The 15,438-nt window shown below is 41.5% G+C and overlaps 1 protein-coding gene across 1 annotated transcript; it reads right to left on the bottom strand.

The window, feature by feature from the left end:
• Positions 1-104: 104 nt before the first annotated feature.
• DDIAS (DNA damage induced apoptosis suppressor) lies at positions 105-9,164 on the bottom strand. Its single transcript, XM_063431249.1, has 5 exons — positions 9,154-9,164; positions 6,343-6,470; positions 6,108-6,263; positions 5,046-5,163; positions 105-2,505 (listed from the first exon to the last, which is right to left on the bottom strand). Exons 2-5 carry the CDS (start codon positions 6,453-6,455, stop codon positions 331-333), a joined length of 2,562 nt encoding a protein of 853 aa, XP_063287319.1. The 5' UTR covers positions 6,456-6,470; positions 9,154-9,164; the 3' UTR covers positions 105-330.
• Positions 9,165-15,438: the final 6,274 nt, after the last annotated feature.

Below are 15,438 nucleotides of genomic sequence, written 5' to 3'. Positions count from 1 at the left end.
TCTAGCTCAATTCATAAAAAAGCAGCAATGGAAATCAGTGATAAAGTTGTAAAAAGTTAGCAACAGCTTCCATCGACTTACTTTTTAACATTCACGCTTGTTTTGCTGGCCAGCAGTTTATGTTATATGCTTAGCTCTTCCATTAATCATGATGAGAGGGCAAGGACTAGTTGAATACCAGAACAAAAAAGTTAAATCCAACCTGCAGTGTTTTACGTACAGTAATAATGTTTTTTGTTTTTTTTTGCTTACACATTGTAATTACTGACTAGTTTCTTTTGTACAAGAATTCCACTTCCCCACGTCTTATCCAAAACCAGAACTGAAATTTTAAAACAAACGTCTTTGCAAACTCTCCTCCTGGCGGCAAGTATTTGATTTTTCAGCAAATAGTTCTGGAGACCAGTCATTTGGAAAAGGGTTTGGTTCTGTGCCTTCCACAACGGGAAAGGGTAAGCAGTTAATAGGTGATAAGTCCAAAGAATTATTTAGAAATCCATTAATTTCATTGTTCCTTACTGTTTTATAATTATTTTTTTCAAACGCACTCTTTATTACATTGCTAAACAGATCTTTTTGGTCATTAGTGTTCTCTTTATCTACTGAAGGAAATTTCATTTTAGCAGCTTTAAATGCAGTATGTGTTCTTCTATGGAATGATGGTCCAGCTCTTGGTGTTTCCTGATTAAGGACTTGAGACACAGGGAGTATTTGTTTCAATGGCCGAGTGCTATATTCATCAGAATGACTAATAAAAGTTCCCAGAGCTGGACTTTTTAGGGCGAGAGAGGACCTGCTTACAGTGCAAAACAGAATTGAATTACCGGTACTCTCTAAAAAAGAAGTTTGAGACATTTTCTTTAGCAAATCATTTCTCAGTGAACATCGTGATATTCCACGCAACGAGAAGATTAGGCCTGTCTTATTAGCTGATAAGACATTCAAAGGTTTTTTGTTAATCCCTAGCAGATGTGACCCAGAAATACGTTTCACTAACGGAGTGGACTGCAAGCATGGAACAAAGACATCAGTTTGGGTCAGATCTTCATCTGCAGCAGTAACAACATTTACAGGAAAACATGTTTCTTTAATTTTACCATCAAAGCCTCTATCCACAAAGTTATGGCATGCTACAGGAGTCCCTCGTACTGTAGTGTCATCTATCTTTTCCCTAGTTTCAAAAAGATCTGCGGAAGTACTGTACTTCTCATCACTGGCTTCTAATGGATGTTCAGTGGAGTCAGAATCCCATAACTGTGTGCAGTTTAGCTGAATGTCACGGCCGTGCTGTATGGATAAACCAAAACTATTTCGGTTGAATTTTTTCCCCCTAGTTAAGCTTGTCTTGCCATTCGGGTTGAAGAACAATGCTTGTGTTAACCAATTTTCCTTGGTGGCTATAGAGAGATGATCTCTCACAGGTGAATAAAGCTTATCTTCTTGTCCTAAAAAATTACTTTGTTGTGCAGCAATTGGACATCTTGGTTTCAAGACAAAGGAAAAACTCTCATCCTTTTTTGATAGGTTAGATAAGTTGCTAGACGTAAATGGAATCTTCTCGTTCACAATTGTGTTTGACCCATTGTTTGTAGAGATACCGCAATGCCGGATGGGAGAACTATTTGTTAGTGTATTCAAGTTTTGTTTACATGCACTAAAGCTCAACTGACATTCTGCATCTTCTTTTTCAACTTTTGCTATAAACTCACTCAGACTTTCAGAGAACAGAAAATCCTCCCATATTTCTGTCTCTTCTTGATGGGTACCAGCTGTGTTACTTTTCTTGGAAGACAAATCAACAGAACAAAGGGAAATGACTTGGCTCGTACAATTAACAGAGTTCCAAGACAGCATCCGCCCAACATTTTCCTCCTTGTAAGCAGTTTTAGATGTTGAAGGGGAATCTGTAGATCGTAGTGTGCATAAAAAGGGACTACATTCAATAATATTCCTATGAGTTTTGGAAACCAGTGGAGCAATGTTTGCATCTTGACTAGCACATCTGCTTTTTGGTGTACTAGTATTAGAGATATTGAATGTGTCAGATTTAATTTCTTCTTGAAAAGAATGGGATGCTCGGTTAAAATGATCTCCGGTGTCACTTGAGAAGTGTGCAAACGACTTCCGCTTATTCCTACTCAGTTCCCAGGTGGAGGGTTCTGCTGTTGTGCTAGCCACAGATGCTGATGCGACAGATGTTAAGCCCAAAGATTTTTGCCAAAAATCTAATCTTTGTTGAGTCTCATCTGGACATAGATCATAGTTGCTCGCCGAAGGGCATGAGAGGTCCAAACTTTGGTTATTGTTACTTGAAGGACTTGATGCACTGTTTATAGATTGCTGACCACTCAAAAAGCATTGCAAGAGATAATCATAGTGCTGAATAACTGTGCAACCAATAGGGTCACCATTTGGCAGACAAATCTGGCATGCAAACATATGCTGGACAGATCCGTATGAGGAAAGACGGCAGCCTTGATCCTTGTCACAGTGATTTGCAGGAATCTGTAAATAAAACATAAATATCAATGATATTAGCATTAAGTATAGTAAATTATTAATTTTACCGAGCAGCAAGAATGACTAGCACTCATCTATCTTAAAGTGTCACTCCTAGCACCACGACCACTTCATTGATTTGAAGTGATCAATGTGCCTGGAGTCTGTATGTTCAGCGTTTCGCTTTGAAACATACAAGAGATTAACCCCTTAGAAGCTGGAGGTGGATTTACTCATGTCTATTCTGTACAAAGTTGGCGTCTGATGTGAGCCTGCTGGCACTAGGCAGCCAATGGCAGCATGGCCCTCTCCACCCCTCAGTGTGTCTTCCATGACCTACCTGCCCCTTTAGCAAAAGAGGAGCATGTCGGTCTGGAGGATCAGGCTGCATGGGGAACTTAGACTTGGCGATAGAATAGATGTGAGTTTTAGCATTTATTTTATTTTTTATACTGTTTTATGGGTAGGTAGCAGACCATCTAAGAAAGTGTTACCTTAACAAAAACTAGCATTTTATGGTTTTTGTTTGGAGTAACCCTTTAATGTTTTTTTTTTTTTTTTATTGTTTCAGATAAAATAAAGAGAGGAAAAAAAAAATTCTGGAAAGTTTATGATTTTAAACTAATCTTTCACTTGGTGACCACAATGATACAGCGACGTCACAAGATGACTACGAGTGATCCAGGTGAAACAGCATTCAAGAAGATATATATCTGGAGACAAGATGATCATTACACAACATAAATACATATTGTCAGGCCCTCCCTAAGCAATCATTCAGAAAAATGATTTAATTTCATATCTGTACTGTATTATAAAAGATGCAGCTATACAATTCAGTCATTCATTGATACGGCAAAAGATGCAGACGTTTAACTCCATGCTTCCACCTGAGCTTGAATTACATCAGATGTCTATGGATCTGCTCAGACGTTGTGGGGACAGACACCCACACCATCCCAAATCACATTAGTAAACTTCATATTTCTAATACACATGTACACAAGAGAATCTGAATAAAATATACAATACCGATGACAGCGAAGTAGGAATCACACTCTGCATTCATGCCCTTTTACTTTAAAGGGACACTATAGTCACCAAAACAACTACAGCTTATTGAATTTGTTCTGCTGAGTAGAATCATTACCTTCAGGCATTTTTCAGAGAAAATTTTGTTTACATTAGAGCCTAGTGATAACTTCACTGGACACTCCTCAGATGGCTGTTAGAGATCCTTCCTGGGTCATGGCTGCCTAAAATGCATCCAAACATTCAGTGTCTCCTCCCTCTGCATGCAGACACTGAACTTTCCTCATAGAGATTCATTGATTCAATTCATCTCTATGAGGAGATTGGCCAGGGCTGTGTTTGAATCATGCTCTGCCCCTGATCTGCCTCTTTGTCAGTCTCAGCCAATCCCATGGGGAAGCACTGTGATTGGATCAGGCTATCACTTCTGATGATGTCAGCAGACAGCTTGCGATTCTGAGGCAAACAGCATGCAGAGCTACAGCTTCAGGCTTGAATACAAGTAAGATTTTACTATATTTAGGGAAGCATGAGGGGCCCAGATGGTGGTTTTAACATTATAGGGTGAGGAATATATGTTTGTTTTCCTGACCCTATATTGTTCCTTTAATATGGAATACATATGAAGCAAAATAATCTACTCAGAATTACTATTCCGTTAAACTAAATAAGACAAATTCTAAAATAGAATGTTTATCTCATAAAACTTGCAATAACATATCATGTGGAATTTAAAAGTGAAATCAATACCACAACTGATGTTTCCATACATTACAGTGAGTCTGCCTTAATACAGAAAAACATTTAAAAAACAAACAAACAAATAAAGCAATACTACACCATGCCGCTTTAAGCTTACTAGTAAATCCTTCTTAAAGTTGCAGTAAAGGAGTTTTATTGAAGAAAAACATGAATTAAGCTACTGGCTGAAGGTAAGGGTTACTCCAACCACCTTCTAAAAGTGGAAGTGGTCATGATAGTAGGAGTCTGCATGTGCTGCTTGATATTTGAGATACTATATTTAATTATACAACCCTAGTCTGTGACTTTAGGCTCAGTTGTTGCTGTGAGAGCCAATCATTAATCACATTACATTACCTAAAGCATACGATCTCTGTGATTGGCTCCCAGGGTGACCACAGAGCCTGGGAGTCAATCTTGGTCTATTGCTGGACTGTCTCAGTTGTTAGGAAATCAGCAATAGCCAGGGGCACTCAGATCCCCATTCCCACCAGTGATGGTGTTGAGGAATAGACCACATAGAGCTGTCACAGGCACTTGCTTGTTTTGGAACCATTTCAAAACGGTTAGCTGTAACCTCCCATAGAGAATCATTAGTGCGAGTAATATTCCTGGCTGCAGGTTTGTGTTAACAAATAAACACCATAAGAATATGAGTTATTTCTTTTTGAGGAACATGCCTTTGTGAACATGTTTAAAAACTATGGTAGACTAGCATATAAACTGTATCCCCTAACCACAATAAATAATAATAATAATAAAAATAATCGAACCTTCACCCCAAACAGAAAACTCCTGCCAATGAAACAATATTCCACCGCTTTATAGAATAAGTCCGGGGCACGGTCACTTTCCAGCTTGCTTGATATCTGGATCGAATCCTGCAGATGCCTATAGAAGAGACGAGCAGTTTAATTGTGTTCATTAAACAAGCAGTTTGTCTTCATTAAACGAGCAGTAAGTAAACCCTGCAGTGTAAAACATTGACATTTTTTTAAATACGGCAATGAAACTTTGTCCTGTAACCATATGCAGCTGATAGCAAAGCTTGCACACAATCCCCACTGTTCTTTAGGAGGAGCGTTATGGACATTTATTGCGGAGGAGATACCACCACAATCACTTCGGGGGGTAGGCAGAGGGCACAGCAGCACCGAGGGAGATTCAACACTGGAAAAAAGCTAAAAACTTTTTTTCTTTTGTTTACTATTTTTTAATGTGTTCATGTATATGGATACAGATTTGTGTATTTTGTAGAAACAGCAACAAAAGGAACAGACAGACTATTGACTTAAATGGACATTCTAGATCCCTGAAGCACTTCAGCTTGCATATAAAATGCTTTATGTGTGAAGAAACACTTTTACAAATTAAAGGGACACTATAGTCACCAGAACAACTACAGCTTATTGCAGTTGTTATGGTGAGTATAGTCAGTCCCTACAGACATTTTCATGTAAACTCTGCATTTTCAGAGAGAAGGCAATGTTCCATTGCTACTGCCTAGGGACACCTCCAGTGGCAGTCACTCAGATGGCTACTAGAGGGGCTTTGTGGGTCAGTGATGCAAAGAACATTCATTTACATATAAAATTATATAAATAGAGAAAAGTGAAGAAATGATAGGGTTTCACATGGGGTAAAGTACATTTGTGTTTGGGAAGATTCTGGATATGTCTTCAGAGCAAAAAAAAACATCAGCTACCTCAAAATAATAATAAAAAAAATCTGTGTGTTTGATTTTCAATTTAATCACATAAAACAATTATTTACATTTTTTTATTCTGGAAATGGCAAAAGCTGGCTTTATCTGGTGCAAGGAAAAAAAATCTTACTGCTGCAAAGAATTGGCACTGATTCCAAATATGTGATCCAGGCATCTTCCAAACGCAGTGATGATATGAAGTTTGTGGCCCTCTGCGACCTTCAAGCACAGTTTATAACGTTGACTGGTTTCTTTGCTACTGTAGCCACATCTGGGGCAGTTGTACCTGTTAAGAGAATACAATCACATTCAGCAATGGATCATAACTAAAAAAAGAAATCTAGTTTTTATTCTCTCTTGGTTACCTGCTGTGAGTGTGGATCACCCGGGAGAAGCAGTTGTGACAAGCAGGATATGTAAAGCTGGAATCTTGCACTGAAAGAACTGTAGCAATAAGAAATGTTCGTTTTCCATCCATAGGGTCATATGGCTCCTTCTGGGAGAGAAAATAAACCACAAAACAATACGTACAGGCATTAAAAGCGATCTACTGGGGGGCGGGGCCTGACTACAGAGCGAGCAGGACGCTTGCTGAAAGAGCTCCTCGGCAAAAACTGAGAAACTGGCCCATAACCTGCTGATTTTCACACATTACCAGCTGAATCTGAACCCTGAGTTCATCTGGGCACCACCTGGACCGAACTCTATTTTCTAGTTTACATATCGACGACAATTTGGGCCAAGCTTCTCCCCCCTCTGGGCCGGTGGGGGTTATTCCGGTCCCCACGGAGTGCCTGCCTATGAACAACCCAGTGCAGGGTGATAATCAGTACCAAGCATCTGAATCTACGGAATGCTCGCAGCAAAGGTGGCCACCACACGGACACCTGATCTCTGTTCCCCACCACGTGGATCACATAGCAGAGGCCTTTGATCGCTTTTGGGCCCAATTCTGGGCGATGCTTGCTGAACAGGCACAGAGATGGGCAATCGTGGATCCCTCCCGACCCAGAAAACGCCGTCCTGCTACCAGCCAACCCTTACCTGGAACTCTGTTCACGAGGGTGGGTACGTCCACACACATCTCTCAGCCTCGGATAGTGAGTACCCCATGGAGGCACCGGCTAAAACTCTCAGTGATCCAGCCCAGACCACCCACAGCACTCACACACGTGAGACACAGTCGGCCCTGGCGCACGTCCGAAGGGAAAGAAGCAAACAACACTCCCGGAGCAGAAAGCGTTCATCACTATCAACACGAACAGCGCACACAGCTACGATCTAGCACTGGGATCCCAGACCTGCCAGAGATACTGAGGGAAATTCTGATCGACAAATATGGCTTGGCTCTCCAACTCACCTCAAGGCTCAAAGGCCTGTGGTATCTCTCCGGGTTGGAGGACAGTGTAATACCCACAGACGGTATCGGCTGAACGGTGTGGCCATCCAACCTACCCTTTAACCATTGCATTTGTAGGGGAAATCAATGCTTGCTGCCCCTTTGAGTTTTACAGGTTTTTGGGTACTCTACAGCACATCACTTACCTCACTCGAATTATAACCAACAACTCTGAATCTCCTACGGGCATTATATTCTACTTTGCTGTTTATCCCATTGCATGCACCAATGCACATTCCTGTTACATTAGTTTATTACTTATATTACTTGGTTTTTACTACCTAGTCACTCCTATTAACACTGCAGCTCAAAATCTGGAGAATATAACCAGAATCCACAACCACTCTAGTGTGCTATTACTAAATGTGTGTCTGCTAAACCTGCTAAACACTACGATGCATAAATCCCTGTATGGCTTACACTTAGGCTGCACCTACTAATTAGCAATTTGTATTGATGATCTACCTACTGGCACAGCCATAAACGATTTATCAGCCATACTTTCCACTCACCTGCACCTGGCAATATCCCAGTGTTTGATGTCCTGCCTGAAAACTCCTTGGTTCACAGCCTGTGTTCAGTTAAATATGTATAGCCTGCCCTTAAGTATGTTCTTTAACACTGAAGCACTGCCAGTTAGTGTATCCAGACTGTTGTTACTTTACTCCATACTGATAGATTTACCATTCTGTTTAATGTTCAGCTTGATTTTACTTTTAAAAATTGTGCATTTACTTCATATACCATGTCAAAGCTAACCTGTAACCTAAATTGCTTGCCAATACTGTTGTGGTATCGCAAGTCTATATGTAACCACATGCACAATAAAAATAAAGAATAAAAAAAAAAAAAGTGATCTATTTAGTGTCATAATACTTTACTCCGGAGACATTAAAAAGCAGCACCAGCATTCAATCCCACATCATCTTTATAGTCAGCAAAGACGATGTATTAAAGGAACACTATAGTGTTAGGAATACAAACCTGTGTTCATAACACTATAGTCACGGAGTAACTGTTTAGGTCCTATGCCCCCACAGATTGCAATGAAAATGTGATTTATTTATAAAATATTTAACTAGGATGTATACGTTACGATTTCTCTCGTTTTCAAGTATGTCCTGAGTCCACAAAACATTGTATCGTTAGAATAGAGTGCAATACAATAAAAAAAACAGAGGGGCACAAACAACATATATATACAAAATTTAACATTGAACAGGTAAGAAATATATAACCAACCATGACAGATGCATTCTGTTTTGAGATATGTAGAGAGGGATCTCTTAAAGGATTTTAGGCCTTTAGATTTTTTCATCCCTCGCCGTGGCTGGCTACGCTTCCATGGCTGAGATCATCAACCTTGATGATCTCAGATAATGTAATACTGAGAGTCTTGCGCAACAATGCCAATCAGCGCCTCTTGAATCCGTGCATCTCTATGGGGTGCGTTCAGCGTCTCCATGCAGAGCACTGACCAAGGAAGCACCTCAAGTGGGCGTCTGAGAGACTGCTACCAGAGGTGTTCCTAGGCAGTAAAGTAACACTGCCTTTTCTCTGAAAAGGCAGCGCTGACATTGAAAAGCCTGCAGGGAAATGCTATAAATACCTGAACAACAACATTAAGCTGTAGTGGCTCAGTTGACTATAGTGTTCCTTTAAGTGATTTCATAGACAGGAAAGTGTTGATGTGAAATGAAGTATCTTCCATAGGATTTCAGTGGTGGCAGCATTCTTAATCCTGTCTTGCTGCCAATTATCACCCATGAAGTATTACCTGATGAAGACTTTTTTTCTGACGATATGCTCTAGCTCTGCAAATCACTTTCCTTATTCAGATCATTTGGCTGCAAGGTACCTGTAGCAGTAGTCAGTCAGTGAATGGCAGTGAATCTCCAGAAGCAGGTAGAGAAATTCCCTGTTAACATTAGAAAAGGAAACTCACTTACTATATTTCAGCATATACAATACAATAGGTTTGGAGTCTATATATTTAATTCACCTAAATTATTAATAAAGCGCCAACACATTCTGTAGCGCTTTACAGTGGGTGGACTAACAAACACGTAATTGTAACTAGACAAGTTAAACGCACCAGAACAGAGGGCCCTGCTCAATGAGCTTACATGCTAGAGGGAGTGGGGTAAAGTGACACAAAAAGTAAGGATAGTATTAGAAAAGTAATGACAGTTGCAGGGGAGGAATCAGTTGGGGGCCATTAACAGTTTAATTGATACGCTTTTGTGAAAAAATGATTGGGTGAAGAAGGGAAGGGAGTTCCACAGGAAAAATGCAGCCCTACAAAAGTCTTGAAGGCAAGCATCAGAGGTGGGAGGCCTAACAGAAGATAAACGCAAGTCTTTGGCAAAACGTAAGGGCCTAGACGGGACATACTCGTGTATTAGGAAGGAACGATAGGTGGGAGCAGCATTATGTAGAGACTTTAAAGCAAGAACCAGAATTTTAAATTGAGCTCTATATTTTACGGGAAGCCAATGTATGGACTGACAGAGGGTTGAGGCGTGGGAGGTGCGGGCGGATAAGAAGATGAGCCTCGCCGCCGCATTCATTATAGACTGTAAATGTGCAAGCAGATGGCAGTAGTCAAGGCGAGAGAGGACATTTTACCCCATGGAGACTAGGGCCTCATAAACAGAAACAAAAGATATTTAATAAAGGGACACTATAGGACCCAAACCACTTCAGCTCATTGAAATGGTCACAGTGCAGTGACCCTGCAATGTTAATTATTACAGTTTCTGAGAAACTGCCCTAATTACATTACAGGACTAAGAGCCGCTAGAGGCACTTCCTGCTTGCTAGACTTCTTTTGGTAACAGACGCTGGACGTCCTCATCCTCTGCACGATGACATCTTGCATCAGTTAAATCCCACTGGGAAAGCATTGAAGCAATGCTTTCCTATGGGGAGGGCCTAAGGTGCTTGTGGTGCATTCCCCCCCCCCCGCCCCTCATCGGGTAAAGTAGGAAGAGGCACAGTGCAAACCCAGTGCCAATGAACATCGGCGCTGGAATTGGGTGAGTACAGAGAGGGATCATTAACCCTTTGTTCCGAGGGAGGAGGTGGACAAAGAGAGCTATAGTGTAAGGAATACAGATTAATTAATGGTATAGTCATGAATGGGTGTTTGCAAAACAGGTTTCCATGGGAGATCCCTCAGGATGCTGGATAGATCTTTTTGAGAGATGCCATGGCCATCAGTTGTACAGTGTGTGAGAAGATGCCTGCTCTCATGAGCCATTTGGAGGGACGGCTGATGGGAAACAACAATATATGGGAGTTAAAGTGATCACTGATGGAATATCCACATTTGACTAAACATCACAGTGCACATTAGACAAAGCAGCTACTGCTTTGTCCTTTGATACCTTTTGGTTGTGTGTGAAATATTAATGCTCTATTTAAAGGGTTACAGTAACTTTATTTATTTTTTTTTTTACTGGTTTTGTTTCAGGTATAGTGCCCTATTGGGAATTATTCTTTAGGTCAATTTTGAAATTCACTTTGGTGAAAACAGCTGTAATAGTTTCTGTCATTGTGAGTCTCATTATCCCCAGTTAATCATTCATAGAGAGGGACCCAGCAAGGTCCACTCCAAGCCACAGACAGTAATCAGAATGGAGCTTTCACATATAATATGTGTATTGGTGTATTTACAGACTGAACCCCACACCCATTACATCATAAAATCCCAGAGTGGCTGAACTGCAGCTCTAAAAATACCTGCAATCAGCTGCTAGGTGACTGAGAGTGATGGGAGCTGACACCAAAGAGGTGAATTCAGGACATAAATATCAGTTTGGTCAATAGCTGACTGTCTAGCAGCCATGGGGGACTCCATGTCTGATACTGGAAGACATGGTAACCCAGGATCCCTGAATTACCCAGAACCACCATAACCACTGCACTCACCTTCTCAGGAGACCCTTGTTTTCCCGGTGGTACTTTAAAAAACAAAACAAAAATTAAACCCAGGACTGTGCGGTGACGTCATCAAAGAGCGACCGCCTCCCCCCGGAGTCACCGGACCTGCTTAGAGTTCTAAACACCCGGCTCCAAGAAGCTGAGTGCTGTGAGTGCAGTATCTATAACTGGGCAATGTAGATATAATGTGTAGGGAGCTGTGAGTGCAGTATCTATAACTGGGCAATGCAGATATAATGTGTAGGGTGCTGTGAGTGCGGTATCTATAACTGGGGCAATGCAGATATAATGTGTAGGGAGCTGTGAGTGCAGTATCTATAACTGGGCAATGCAGATATAATGTGTAGGGCGCTGTGAGTGCAGTATCTATAACTGGGCAATGCAGATATAATGTGTAGGGCGCTGTGAGTGCGGTATCTATAACTGGGCAATGCAGATATAATGTGTAGGGCGCTGTGAGTGCAGTATCTATAACTGGGCAATGCAGATATAATATGTAGGGGGCTGTGAGTACAGTATCTATAACTGGGCAATGCAGATATAATGTGTAGGGAGCTGTGAGTACAGTATCTATAACTGGGCAATGCAGATATAATGTGTAGGGCGCTGTGAGTGCAGTATCTATAACTGGGCAATGCAGATATAATGTGTAGGGAGCTGTGAGTGCAGTATCTATAACTGGGCAATGCAGATATAATGTGTAGGGTGCTGTGAGTGCAGTATCTAAAACTAGGTAATGCAGATATAATGTGTAGGGCGCTGTGAGTGCAGTATCTATAAATGGGCAATGCAGATATAATGTGTAGGGAGCTGTGAGTGCAGTATCTATAACTGGGCAATGCAGATATAATGTGTAGGGTGCTGTGAGTGCAGTATCTATAACTGGGCAATGCAGATATAATGTGTAGGGAGCTGTGAGTGCTGTATCTATAACTGGGCAATGCAGATATAATGTGTAGGGAGCTGTGAGTACAGTATCTATAACTGGGCAATGCAGATATAATGTGTAGGGAGCTGTGAGTGCAGTATCTATAACTGGGCAATGCAGATATAATGTGTAGGGTGCTGTGAGTGCAGTATCTATAACTAGGTAATGCAGATATAATGTGTAGGGCGCTGTGAGTGCAGTATCTATAACTGGGCAATGCAGATATAATGTGTAGGGAGCTGTGAGTGCAGTATCTATAACTGGGCAATGCAGATATAATGTGTAGGGAGCTGTGAGTACGGTATCTATAACTGGGCAATGCAGATATAATGTGTAGGGCGCTGTGAGTGCGGTATCTATAACTGGGCAATGCAGATATAATGTGTAGGGAGCTGTGAGTGCAGTATCTATAACTGGGCAATGCAGATATAATGTGTAGGGAGCTGTGAGTGCAGTATCTATAACTGGGCAATGCAGATATAATGTGTAGGGCGCTGTGAGTGCGGTATCTATAACTGGGCAATGCAGATATAATGTGTAGGGAGCTGTGAGTGCAGTATCTATAACTGGGCAATGCAGATATAATGTGTAGGGAGCTGTGAGTGCAGTATCTATAACTGGGCAATGCAGATATAATGTGTAGGGAGCTGTTGATACCGGAGAAACTGACGGAAGCCAAGCACAGAGAGATGGACACAGGTTTCTTCAGGAAGGAAGAGATTCTTTATTCGGTTCACCGATCGGGACTCAGAGGGACTAATGTCACCAAAATACAACAAGTTCTGAGCCCTGGACAATAGTGCAGGCTCCTTATATAGGCACATAACTCCTCCCATATTAAGCTCCACCCGCACATTCTCTTAACCAATCAAAACAAATAAGAATTAACTTCCTGCTTGACCGCATGGCCTGTCCAGCACAATGGAGGAGGGGAATACTACATCCTGTATTCTCGCACATGCTCCGTACACTACTGATCGTATCTTGCCACGTGCAACCAACCGACCGATACGCCAGCATATGCACGTACACATGCCACGTGGTAATCTCGGCCTACTAAATTTATTTCTACCGAGATTCCACCACATTCCCCCCTTTGATGCCTCTTGATATTTCACAATTACTTGAGGCATCACTTAACCTTGGTTTGCATACACCTCAGGTTACCATGAACCAGACCAGACTTTTCCTATGATGTGAATCCCTCAACACTCCTCTTCCTGCATTGGTTCTCCCTGATCTAGAGCCTCATATCTATATATGGCAATTATCTGTGCTGCAGCCTTCCTTTCTGATATATTTTCTATCAGGCTCTGCACAGACCTAACTACTAAGGGAATAAGACAAGGCAGGAGCAGACACAACATTAAAATCAGTATGACTCCGCCTACCAATGCCTTAAGCCCTCCAAACTGCTCATACCAGTTACCAAACCAACTACTTGGATTGTACCCTTTCCATACCTGAGTAGGCACATGCGCTAGTTTAACCATATGGCTAGTAAGCTCAGCTATTGCTTGCCCTTCGTCATCTATTTGAAGACAGCAATTGCTCAGGTTAAACTTCCCACATACACCTCCCTCTACTGCCAATAGGTAATCCAAGGCTAATCTATTTTGGTACACTGCTGTCCTCATCCTGGTATTATGCTTCGCTAGAAGATTGAGCGCTTGTGAGGTCTCATTAGTAATTATCTCAACCACCGCCTGTAAACTTATAATGCGGTTGAGCATATAAATTGGGGTTCTATATCCGAAAGTACCATCCTCTGCCCACGTGGCTGGCCCATAATAATCTATAATACGCTGGGGAGGCCATTCATCATCTTCCCAGGCACCTATCTCTATGGGTCCCCTTTTCTTCCTATGATTCACATCATACACTTTAACACCCAAAGTCTCACCTGTTTCAATAGGTAACAAGAAGAAAGATGGTTTGAGCATACCCAACACACATGCCCCTTCCCAGTCCTGTGGCAACTCCGAATAGGCCTTCTTACCACAGATCCAGTACAAATTTGCTGGGGCTTTCCAACTAGATGTGATAGATAAATCAAACCATACGTCCTTTAAATTGGCATATCTTGCAAACGGGTTAGATGGTTCTGAGACATTTGAAGCCGACCACCAAGTTGTATTCTTTGTATCATCATCATAAGCTTTTTGCCCTAGACAAGTTAATTCTCCTACAGAAGTATTAAACCTCATTCCTTTCCTTGCTATGCAAACATAACCTATGATGGAGGTCTTTAATCTCCACTCAGATTTACCTCTAACACTCATCTGATAATCGGCTTGTGAAGATATTAATTGTTCAACTGCCTCAGAACCGGACATTACCTCCTTTGCTTCCCAAGGCCATTGGTCTCCCATGTTAGTACCTCCACACACATAGCAGTTGGTTACATTAAGACTACCGGCAATATTCTCAGCTAAATCTATGAACAGGTTTTTAGCGTTATGGGGAATCTTATTATCTATACTCATCTCTTCATAAAACGAATGGAATACCTGATGAGTTTGGGAGGTTACTGTATCGGTCTCTATCCCTATAAACAATACTGTCCCAGGGTCTAAACCCGTCCCGTATATTTGAAACCCAAATAAGTTACCATATCTATCTAAGAATTGACGTTGGCAGGCGGGCATCCCTCCAATGGCCATTGGAGCAACTAAATGACCTCCATTTGTCTAAATATACATAGGGATTAAGGAAAAAGCGCAAGTAACATTTTCTTTTCTTTGGTTTTTACTATATATTGGGGCTGATGTGTGTTGTAGTCCTTGCTGCTTAAGCGCAGGACTTCTCTTTTTGTATTTGTATTTACTTTGTATCACACAGCCTGGTTACAATGCTGCTACCCATCCCATGTGTTCCCTATTAAGGGTTAATAAGTAAAGGGGTGTATATAAAAAATACCCCTTTCTGTCTCATTAGAGATATCTTTGCCAGAAGCTCAAGGAAGCAGGCTGAAGGGTCAGTGTTAGGACCCGCTTAGGGGGGGGTCTGCCTTGACGTTGGCAGGCGGGCATCCCTCCAATGGCCATTGGAGCAACTAAATGGCCTCCATTTGTCTAAATATACATAGGGATTAAGGAAAAAGCGCAAGTAACATTTTCTTTTCTTTGGTTTTTACTATATATTGGGGCTGATGTGTGTTGTAGTCCTTGCTGCTTAAGCGCAGGACTT

This window comes from Pelobates fuscus, chromosome 1 (genome assembly GCF_036172605.1).
Source record: "Pelobates fuscus isolate aPelFus1 chromosome 1, aPelFus1.pri, whole genome shotgun sequence".
Lineage (NCBI taxonomy): Eukaryota > Metazoa > Chordata > Amphibia > Anura > Pelobatidae > Pelobates > Pelobates fuscus.
The sequence above is the reverse complement of the archived record's forward strand: the minus strand, read 5'-3'. Positions and strand labels throughout refer to the sequence as shown.